This window comes from Frieseomelitta varia, unplaced genomic scaffold, assembly GCF_011392965.1.
Source record: "Frieseomelitta varia isolate USP_RPSP 00005682 unplaced genomic scaffold, Fvar_1.2 scaffold_179, whole genome shotgun sequence".
Taxonomy (NCBI): Eukaryota; Metazoa; Arthropoda; class Insecta; order Hymenoptera; family Apidae; genus Frieseomelitta; species Frieseomelitta varia.
In genome coordinates, this window is record NW_025109516.1 from 10660 (window position 1) to 22958 (window position 12299).

Here is a 12299-nt window from a genome sequence, read left to right on the forward strand (position 1 = left end):
CTCAAGACACCCCGTCCGACCAAATTCCTCCTCGCGAATTCTCTCGATAGAAAAAGAAGAAGAAGAAAAAAAAAAAAAAAAAAGAAAAGAAAAGGTGGATCGTATGCGTATACTCACATGCATTCGTCGGGTCGATTGCAGTGTCCGTGCTGCTCGTCGCATCCGGGCAGGCAGCGGGCTGAAACAAGTAAGAAAAAATCGAAAAGGTTAAGGCAACTCTCCGCAAGAGGTCGATCGCGTCCCTCACGACTGCACGAGCGGTATATACCCCATACGATGCATCCCGATGCATTCCACCGCCGCTTGCTTATAGGTAGTCGGGAGAGACCAAGGGGAACTCGATAATTCAACGTGCTACACCTCTCTCATCTCTTTCTCTATCGCGAGGTTGTCGTCGTTGATCGAATCGTCAAATTGTTCAGAAACTCGGATGGGAATTAACCTTCGGGTTTAACCTCCTGCCGCTGCCGCAACGCACGTACGTTTCTTTTTTTTTTTTTTTCTTTTTTTTTTTTTTCCCAAAATTGCAATATTTTCTCTAAGTTTTTCTAAGCATGTTCACCCAGGCAAAGCAAAATAATAAATTTGTTGAATTACTTCTACGATATCGTGCCGACGAGTTCGAAGAGAAAGCGACGAATTGTTGTACACGGTTGTTCCCGGTCACTCGTTATGGTCCGCAATCCAGCTGCCAGTGGTCAAGTGGTCAAACAACGCTTCTCGAGACGAGACAGATTGGGTTTATTCAGAAAGTGAGCGAGTTACCACGCACGGGAACCTTTCTTTAGAAATATTGAGCTGTAATTTAGGAAAATTGAACAAAGTGTGTTTGAATGTTTCAGGTTCGATTATTTTCGTGAGGATAACTTTTCTAAAAAAGAAAAAAAAAGTTCACTTCAAAATATTAATTTTATTATCCTAGATTGTTGGATGGCTCAATAGTTCGTTGACCGCCTGATAGTTTAACAGTTGGATGGTTTAACAGCTGATTAAGTGGTTCGATTAGTTTGTTTTATAGGACCATCCCGTCGTCCTTTCAAATTAAAACACAGACAGCATCGGCGAACTTTCGTCACTTTTCAGAAAACAAATTTGCAAACTTGCTTACGTCCAATGTAAAAATGTCTTGCCTACTTAAAACATCCGATTAACGCTGGCATTCTCCGTTGGTTTTCTGAACCAAACACGTTTTCATAAACACGTGAATTTTGGTGTCGTTCGCGCCTCGTACGTACGACAGGGGGAATCGTCTAATTAAAATTTATGTCATATATACCACGAATCGTTGCCGTTTTCCGGGAATCCTGAATAGGAAAGGAGTTCTGACCGCACGATTCCTTGCATAGCTGCACGTAGTAGTGAACGATACTGCCTGCGCGCTCGCGCTCACACGGTCGCGTCCCACAAGGATGATAAAATTGTGTCACGTGTGAAGATTCTTATCTCACGATCGTGAAAACACCTCTAACGCCCTGCTAATTGATCCATCCCCGAGTCTTTACTGAATTATATTTCGTAAATCATTCTGGTCCGAGAACGAAGGCCGGAAACGAAGAACGATTCGAATATAATGGAAAAAAAAAAATTGAAAAAATTCACGTGAACAATGATTTTGATATTTAGAAAACAATAGTCCGCGATGTGGCGCGAAGTTAATCGACATTATTATTAATAAAGATACATCTACTTGTGAATTTCAATAGAAATTAATTTCAATTCGCCACACGTATTTCACGCTTGTGCTATCTGCCAAATTTTTTTAATCATTTTCTTTGCTCGTGCTTCTGAATGACAATTTGAAAAAAAAAACATACATTTATCACAACAATCGAGACAGTTATGTATTTTAAGTCTTAGCCAGTTGCGCTGGCAACTGACTGCGGACCATAACGAGCGACCAAGCCGTATTATACAACAATTCGTCGCTTACTTTTTGAAGAAATCATATGCCGATATCACCAAGGAGTACAAAATTGATTATTTGTTTTGCTCAACTATACCTAAAGCTGAAAGAGTATTGCAATCTTGTCGCAAACAAGAAAATTCATTCCAAGCGCAAGAGGTTAAACAAAAATTCGCTGTCGAAACGAAAACCGTGTCTAGCATCATCTCGATGAAATAAATCCAGGAATAAACGTGTTAATATTAATCGCCGTGTCATTTCCAAAAAAAAAAAAGATAGTCTTCCGTGCATCGGCGAATTAGAACAGGAAAGAACGGGAACGAGAAGAAAGATATAGTCGAGACATAGCAATGGAATTGTGTCACGTGTCGAGCAGCAGCAGCTTGTCCAGTCCGCAAATATATCCAAAGTCTTTCTCAGTTGGCTGCCAGCCACCAGTTCGGTTACGTACGAGTGTTAGATAGATTGTAGACCACGGATCGCGTCTGCTACGCCACGACACCGTCTCCTCCTCTACACTTCTATCCTACACCGTATCTTCAATCGTTTTTTCCTCGCCGTATTACGCACACGTGCCTTTCATCCGTGCAACGTTTCAGCAACTTCTACAATCCCATTTCGCAATGGATCCCCCGTACCACATTGGTACACACCTGCTTCGGGAACGTGTTGCTTCAGAATGTGTTTCTGAATTTCCTCGTGCAAGAGAGATCGACGAGATATTTCCAGGACAGAAGAGTTTAATGACATTTTGCTTTGTAACTTTCGAACAGAAGAATTGACAATTTTGGAGTTAGCCGAGTTAGCCTTTAAATTTATTTGGAGCACAGTAGAAATAGAATATTTACTCGCGAGTAAAAAGAGGATTTGTACAATAAAAAGAGCAATTTGCGCAATAAAAATTGTTTTAACATTTTTGTCATTTGATATTTAATATTATTTCAATTATTTTCAATAATTTCTTCTGTTATTTGCGATTCGTGAGAAATAATTTTATTAATTTTAAATTATTGCTGTAATTTTAATTATTATTATAAAATTTCGTTTATTTATATTTTTAATTTAACAATCACAATAAATAAGTTTGTATTTCTAAATAAAATTTTCTAATTAAAATCAATTCTATTTGATGTAAATTAAAAATTTTTCATCTAAAAACACTTTCCAAGTACTTTTACTATGTTACGACTTATTCCGATTAGAAATTGACGGGCAATTTGTACACCAATTAACACTGAATTCAATTAAAATAATTTAATTAATTTGCCATTAAATCCTCATTCAAGTCAATATTAAAAATAATTATTCGAAAATGAAATTTCTTATAATTCATTTATTCTTAATTGTACTACAGTTTGATTGAAAATAGTTACGAGACACCGACTGCAAGTTTCCTTGGGCCGTGCCAGAAGACGAGAAAAGAATCAAACAAACCGACGACTCTTCCTCACCTCGCGAACGAACGCAACCTTCTTCTCTATAAAAAAAAAAAAAAAAAAAAAACTTCCTTTCATCCCCCTCCCCTTCCCTTTCTTCGAAATCATACGCAACTTAATTCCTTTAATTATTCGACGATGGTTCTCCTCGCTGACGATCGATCGGCCAAAGAAAAGGGAAACTGAAATAACCGCTCGCGAGCGGAATGAAAGGGCCGAAAGACTGTTTCCGTTGTGAAAGAACATTTCATCAACCAGACGAACAATCGTTTCGTGAATGCTTCGTATCTTTCTCCCACTCCCGGCGGAAAGAATACAGAAGTTGGGAGAGAGCAGAAGGATGAAAAAAAAAAACAAGCCGACAACACGACAAAAGGCGATTTCTTGGCGAAGAAACTCGACCGACCGGTGTCTTCCTGAATGAAGGGGTTGAAGGTGGTTCGTTCGTACAGAAGTGAAGGTGAACCCTTGGAGAGGAGCATGTGGGGGCCACCGAGAGGATAGGAGAGGGCCGATGGGCCGGCGTGACCTTGGCACCGAGCGCAACGGCCCACGAACTCTCTCTCTCTCTCTCTCTCTCTCTCTCTCTTTCTTTCTCTCGACGATGGCTCGCCAGTCTCGACGCGCTAAGGAGCGCATGGTATTTATAGAGTGGAGAACCGTGAGGAACGAGTCTCGGAGAGTTCGGCCGATCCCGCGGGATCGGCCAAAAGGAATCGGACGAATCGCGCGGATTCCACCGGCCCTTGGAAAAACGAAGAAGCGGAGAGGAGGTGGATGGATAGAGGGCCACGGTAGGAACCGAATGTTCCTGAATTAAACCCTGGGATTACGGCAACGTCCGACCGCCGGTGTTTAAACTTGGACCCGACGTTGTGTGTTGATGGCGTTGCTGTGTGGTAATCACTCTCGGGAAGTATCATTGTCAGCTGATCAAAGGGGGATCTCAATGGGCAATCTCTTCGATATTCTTTTTTTTTTTTTCTTCTTCTTCCTCTTGCGCCTTGGAATGACGGCGCCACGAATAAAAATTGCAATGTTTCCTCGGTTTTAAGTATATTTAAGTATAACTTGAGTATATTTAAGTACAATTAAGTGGTTTTAGGTATACTTAAGTATATTTAAGTATAACTTGAGTATAGTTCAGTATAACTTGAGTAGTTTTAAGTATATTTAAGTATAATTTGAGTATATTTAAGTATAAAAATTGCTTTAAAAGTTTAAAAAAGTTTTAAGTATATTTAAGTACAACTTACGTATATTTAAGTATAACTTAAGTAGTTTCAAGTATACTTAAGTATATTTAAGTATAACTTAAGTACATTTAAGTATAATTTGAGTAGTTTTAAGTATATTTAAGTATAATTTGAGTATATTTAAGTATAAAAATTGCAATATTACCTCAGTTTTAAGTATATTCAAATACAACTTAAGTATATTCAAGTACAACTTAAATATATTTAAGTAAAACTAAAGTATATTTAAGTACAACTTAAGTATATTTAAATACAACTTAAGTATATTTAAGTATTACTTAAGTATGTTTAAGTATAACTTAAGTAGTTTTAAGTATATTTAAGTATAAAAATTGCAATATTTCCTCAGTTCTAAGTATATTTAAATCTAACTTAAGTAATTTTAAGTATGTTTAAGTATAATTTAAGTATATTTAAGTATAAAAATTGCAATATTTCCTCAGTTTTAAGTATATTTAAATCTAACTTAAGTAATTTTAAGTATGTTTAAGTATAATTTAAGTATATTTAAGTATAAAAATTGCAATATTTCCTCAGTTTTAAGTATATTTAAATCTAACTTAAGTAATTTTAAGTATGTTTAAGTATAATTTAAGTATATTTAAGTATAAAAATTGCAATATTTCCTCAGTTTTAAGTATATTTAAGTATAACCAGATAAAAATGGCAAACAGATATTTTATTTCATACCATGTGTGTATTTAATAAAATATCTCATTTGTTCGAAGGAATGTACTTTCAACAACAAAATATTTTATTTGTTGTAAAACATTTCCAAGATAATATTTCAAATAGTATTTCATTCGAGAAAACGCGGGAAATATTTATACCATTTCTTTTACCTTGTGACGATTCTTGGGGACAATGCAGAGTTAGAACTACTGCAATATTTAGGCGACAAGGATTTGCAAATCCAAAGTATTACGAAATATAAATACATGAAACAATTGAAGAGAAATAAATGATACTACGTAAGAGCAAGTGTTTAGTTAAGCAAAATTGAGCGAGATTACTTAGAAATTTAAATTGTTACAATTTTATCGTGGTGTTTGGTGTAACAGGAGTTTGTTCTTCTTACGCAAGTTCGTTTCGTAACTAGAACGTGCATGTTTCATCGTATTGCATTAAATTTATTGTACTATAACGTAACTTCATTTTTCAATCATATATAATATATATATATATATATTATAGCTCAATTTTGTAACTGAAAATAAATATTTCATTGTACCGTATTAGATATATTAAATAATACCGAAGCAATAAATGTTCGGAGACTCGCACAAGTTTCGAAGTTTACACGAAATAAAAGGCTGAAGTAAAAAAAAAAAAACCTGGCCATAGAATAATATTTCAAGTTTGAAAGTTCGTGGAAGTTTGTGCACAAAAGTGCACAAAGAAATGAAGCAAAGGAAGCGACATAAAACGTGCCAGATTCGCAGGTACCATTGCCGGTGGGACATTGACAATGGACTCGTGGCCTCTCAGCTGATCGAACAAGCCGCCAGGGATCGAGGAAACCGCAACCTGCGACACGCAACGAGAGGCCCTTCTCGTGAAAACTTTTACAACGCGTCGGCGTTTCTTGCCTTTCGCTTCTCCACGTTCACCAATAGGTGAAAAACAGCACCGCCATCAAACACACCTCGAGGCCAATATCCCTTTAAACGGCTCGAAAGCCTCCGCCGGGACAGTCGTATATTTCTCCTCCCCCGAGGAACTGTGAATTTCACGGGCTCGTGGCCAACGTATCTATCGATTTTTCTCCGGTCTCCGACTGTTAGCCGGCAAGTCGTTTCGTGCCTGACCTTTTCGTGGAACAGCGACAATGAGTTTCAATCGACGCTCTCCCCTCTGAACCCATCTACCAATCTCTCTCACTCTTTCTCTCGCTGCTACCTGCTGCTGTCCCGCCAGAACAGAGCCATTGCTCTATAGAAAAGCTACACAACAGAGGAGAGAGAGGAGAGAGAGAGAGAGGAAAAAATCGAAGAAATTCTGGCACACTACGCGCGCAGGTAGTCTCTGGTAGAATGAGCCAAGAGAGACAAGAAGAGGAAGAGGAAGAACGAAAGAGGAGGAACGCGATGAAGAGAAAGAGCGATGGAAAAATGCAAGAGCGATGGGGACCAGTGGCCGGAGGAGGATGAGGGGGGGGCGGGGGGAGGGAGGGGTTGAAATGCAAGCGGACTGTGAACGTGAGGCCGGTGCAGCTGTTGGTTAAAGCACCGACCTCTGTGCAGCTGTCAGGGGGCCTACACTATTCGGCCTCTTTCGGCTTGGTTCGCCTGCTGCTCGTGTTGCAGCTGCCTCTCTGCAACAACCCCTGTAATACCCCGTCCGGGCACCCCCGAAAATTTGCCACGCTGCTTCGCCACCCTTTCGCTACCCCTAGGGGCCTCGTTAACCCCTTTCGCTGGACGATCGGCTGTATAAAAATGTGTTGCAGCAATTGCTCGAGAGGACTGGTTTCTTCGTTTCCCTCTTTCCCGCGCGTGTCTGCGACAATTAATCGTCCACATTCCCGTGTTTCCCAGTGGGTCAATCCCTATCTGGATGTCTGAATTGAAAATTTGAAAATTTGAAAGTAATAGTAAATTTAAACTGAACTTGAAAATTTGAAACTTTGAACTAATAGTAAGTTTAATTAAAATCTGGGAATTTGAATTGATGATGAATTTAACATTGAAATTGAAATCCTTGCTTGGAAATTTAAACTAATAGTAAATTTAAACTAAATTTGAAAATTTGAAACTTTGAACTAATAGTAAATGTAATTAAAATCTGGGAATTTGAATTGATGATAAATTTAACATTGAAATTGAAATCCTTGTTTGGAAATTTAAACTAATAATAAATTTCAACTAAATTTGAAAATTTGAACTAATAATAAATATAATTAAAATCTGGGAATTTGAATTAATGATAAATTTAACATTGAAATTGAAATCCTTGTTTGGAAATTTAAACTAATAATAAATTTAAACTAAATTTGAAAATTTAAACCAATAATAAATTTAATTAAAATCTGAGAATTTAAATTAATGATGAATTTAACTTTGAAATTCAAATCCTTGCTTGAAAATTTAAACTAATAATAAATTTCAACTAAATTTGAAAATTTGAACTAATAATAAATTTAATTAAAGTCTGAGAATTTGAATTAATCATAAATTTAACTTTGAAATTCAAATCCTTGCTTGAAAATTTAAACTAATAATAAATTTCAACTAAATTTGAAAATTTGAACTAATAATAAATTTAATTAAAGTCTGAGAATTTGAATTAATCATAAATTTAACTTTGAAATTCAAATCCTTGCTTGAAAATTTAAACTAATAATAAATTTCAACTAAATTTGAAAATTTGAACTAATAATAAATTTAATTAAAATCTGAGAATTTATATTAATGATAAATTTAACTTTGAAATTCAAATCCTTGTTTGGATATTTGAGTTAAACTCAAAAGATTTGAAAATTTTAGCTAATAATAAATTCAATTAAAATTTGAAAATTTTAATTAATGACAAATTCAATTAAAATTTGAAAACTTATATTAATGATAAATTTAACGTTGAAATTCAAATCCTTATCTGGATATTTGAATTCAATTGAAGACGAAAGTTTCAGTTCTAGTTTAAATTGATCGAAAGTAAGCAGCAGGATTAATGGACGGATAAAATCGAAAAAATAATTGACCAAATGGGGAGTCGGCACATTTTTTCAGTCACATTTTTTTTTACAGAAAACATCCAGCTGAGCAAACGTACTAAGTACACAGCCGCTAGGACACGATGTACGCGTGTACTCTCTCGTCATTTCCAGAGACGACTTTCATTTCTTTCTCTATCGGCCTGTTCTCGTGAAATTTTCCCTCTTCTGCTATGTACTATCCTATCTTCTCGTCAATTTCTTGAAGATGAATGAACGAAGCAACTAGTGAATATCGACGAGTATTAACAGTTCAACAGAAAACCCTAAAAAAAACCCTAAAATCTACGAACGTGGTTCAAAGAAAAGAACCAAATCACTACGAGTGGAACAGACGACAGACATTAAATTATTAATAAACAAGAAGGAAGAAGAAGGTAGAAATTGTACCAGAGAGAACCAATTTGTTGATTCGATAATTTGAGTTACGTCCAACACTCATCTTCTAGATTCTGGAGTAGCAGTTCGAACTTTTCAATTCGGACGTAGCAATCTGAGAATGGACGGATGACGAGGCTGAATGTCATCATCAGAAAGGTCCTTTCGCAGCGTCAAACGTTTGATACTAGAAACCAATGGTAGAAACGCTTCGGTGACGAGCAATCAAACAAAGAATGGAGTATTACGGTGGCGGTTAATCGTTTTTCCCCTCCCCGCCCCCGTTCACAGGACGCTCGCACGCGTCCACGAGGTCGAAGCTTGCATCAAGTCGCAACAATGGCCCATTCTCATCGCGTCGCTCATGGCGGCGCAACAACACGAGGAACAGGAAGGCGGCGAAAATCCTGGAAACAGTGGCGTGGGCGTGAGGAGCTTGGCCGAGCACGTGAGAAAAGATCGGCCTGCGATCGCGACTGAGAGAGGCCACCCCCGGTGTGGTTTTTCGCTCGTCCATCAGAGAAACACACAGAAAGAAAGAGAGAGAGAGAGAGACACTGATTTTCCATCGCGAAACTCAACGCACGAACGTACCGGACGATTCCACGAAACGCCAGGAATGTCACGAAATGAAGAGTAAGTAGTCTATTAGTAATCAATGCGCGGAGAAACTTTGTCGAGCGGCGGTGTGCACTCGACGACGACGACGACGACGACGACGACGACGACGACGACGACGACGACGACGACGACGACGAGTGCAACGACCGATCGACGACGAGAACACACCCGGAGACCCTGTCTGTCAACCACTTTGACTCTTCCTCCTTCGTCGACCACGTTCACGAAATATCATCGTTGTATCGGGGCGACAGTGGATCGAGTGGGAATCGATTGATGATCTACTGCTAGGATAGAAGGAGATTTCAGGGACGTTGAAAGTGGGTCTTGGGGTTGGTACTTTTGGTTTATACACATTTAAATGGGAGAAAGAATTTTTTCGAAATTGGCAAGTGTCGGTGATCGCAAGGGTCCGAGAGTTGATGCTTGATTTAGATAATATGCAGGAGATGTAATGAAATAAAATTATAATAAAGTACTATATTATTATATATTTTACTATAATAAAATTATATAATTTTATTATAATTGTAATAGAATATTATATAATATTTTATTATAATAAAACTATATAATTTTATTATAATTATAATAGAATATTTTTATGTTTTATTTTATTATAATAAAATACTATACTATTATATATTTTACTATAATAAATTATATAATATTATTATAATTATAATAAAATATTATTATGTTTTATTTTATTATAATTATAATAGAATATTATTATATAATATTTTACTATAATGAAATTATATAATTTTTATGTTTTATTTTATTATAATAAAATACTATACTATTATATATTTTACTATAATAAAATTATATAATTTTATTATAATTATAATAGAATATTATTGTTTTATTTTGTTATAATAAAATATTATTATAGTATTTTATTATAATAAAATACTTTATTATACTATACTATACTATTTTATTACACTATACTACTTTATTACACTATACTATACTATAATAAAATACTTTATTATACTATACTTATACTATAATAAAATATTATAGTATTTTATTATAATAAAACTATATAAGTTTAATATAATTATAATAGAATATTGTTTTATTTTATTATAATAAAATACTATATTATTATATAATATTTGACTATAATAAAATTATATAATTTTATTATAATTATAAGAGAATATTATTATATTTTATCTTATTTTATAATAATAAAGTACTACATATTTATTTAATATTTTCCTATTTATTATATATTATATAATTTTATTATAATTATAATAAAATATTATCATATTTTCTCATTTTATTATAACAAAATACTATATTATCATATAATATTTTACTATAACAAAATTATATAATTCTGTTACAATTAGAATAAAATTCTAATAAATCCTATAATCAAATTTTGGACTTTGGATCCTCCTCCTTCGTTATTATTCTCCACAAGGATCACAGGATCACTCGATTAAAACGATCGGAGAATCCCAAGTATGTAACAATTACTTTAACCGACAGCGTCGTTGGATCGATCGCGAGATCGTTTAGAGGATCGTTCAACACTCCTGGATCGTGGCGAAATTCGCGAATACCATTCCCCCTCCGCCCCCCACTTGTCCCATAACAGCGACGCGGCGAGTTGCCACGAATGTTAGTTAGGGGAGGTGGATGCGAATGACTTGGCACGCTGGCAAAGGAAGCAAAATGAGATCTCGGATGCCATCGTCGGAGAGGATAGGAAAAAGCCTCCCGCGCGAGCCCTGCGAAACTCGGGGCACCCATTCAAACCTCTATCCCTCTTCCGACACTCCTCTCGCAGCAGTCAATCTAGCCGAGTCGCGAAAAAGGCAAGACGAAGGGAAGACGAAGAAAACGAAAAGAGATACAACGGTGGAAACAAAGGAGTGAAAGCGAACGTGTACGATCGAAACTTTCGACTGATTGTATGTGTGTATGTGTGTGTGTGTGTGTGTGAGAGAGAGAGAGAGAGAGAGAGAGAGAGAGAGTTGTTTGTCGTTTGGAAGGTCCTTGGCACCAGCTGCATCATGTGTGTAACCTGCTCATCGTAAACTAGACAGCTACGTCGCGGATCGAGCTGGATCGAGTCGTCCCGTTCCAAGTCCTCGGAACCGGCGTTGAAACAACACAGCCGCGCGCGTTCGCCTTACGTGGGTGAGAGACGAGCCTCTCCGATACACGGCGAGAGACTGAAAGAGCCACACACGATGGAAGGAGAGTCTCTCTCTCTCGATCCATGCATCGACGATTATACCGAATATACGTGCACGTGGAAAGTGAGACACCGAGAGAGGTGCACGTACACAGAGATTAATCCCGAGAGGATCCAGAGAGAGGGAGAGAGAGAGAGAGAGACTCTCAGGTACGCGAGCACGAAAAGGAAAAGATGCTGGATACAGAAGGACACGAACAGGAGAGAACACGACGAACACGAACGTGTGTACACGGACGTGGTATAAAGGGAGAAAGAGAGACGGATAGACAGCAGATACGGATATAACGAGGGAGAGGAGGGAGGGGAGAGAAGGAGAGAGGAGGCAGAGAGCGGGGCCGGAGCAGAAGGCGAAGGCCCTCTCTTTCTGGTGTGAGCGCGCGCGCGCGCGCGAGAGAGCCAAGCGTGGGAAGCTGCTGCACGCTCGGACCCGACACTGCACCGACACTGCACCGGGGCCTCTCCTTCGTGTGGACTCTCTCTCGTCGTCGAGTTTGTCGAGTTTCGTGCTACGAACGAGAATAGAGAGGAACGTTATATACCGGCCGGCGCGGAGCTAACGTCCTGGAGCGAATGTTATATAAGCGTCGCGAGGCGAAGCCGCGGCCAGAGAGTCTCTCTCTCTCTCTCTCTTTCACGCGAGCTAATTTCTGCAAAAATCGGAGAGGATTTGGCTGGTTGGATGACGATGTTGAATCGGAGGAAACACTGAGTTAATCTACATAAAAGTTAGTGATAACGGCAAGATCCAGTAAGTTGGTTCTTCCAT

The 12299-nt window shown here is 37.4% G+C and overlaps 1 protein-coding gene across 2 annotated transcripts in view; it reads right to left on the bottom strand.

The window, feature by feature from the left end:
* Positions 1-12299, bottom strand: part of LOC122538808 (neurogenic locus protein delta) — a 57245-nt gene that overhangs the window by 10617 nt on the left and 34329 nt on the right. For both annotated transcript variants that reach the window (XM_043673193.1, XM_043673194.1), the window contains exon 5: positions 118-178. In XM_043673193.1, coding sequence (XP_043529128.1) covers positions 118-178 — 61 coding nt within the window. The remainder of the gene's footprint in view (positions 1-117; positions 179-12299) is intronic.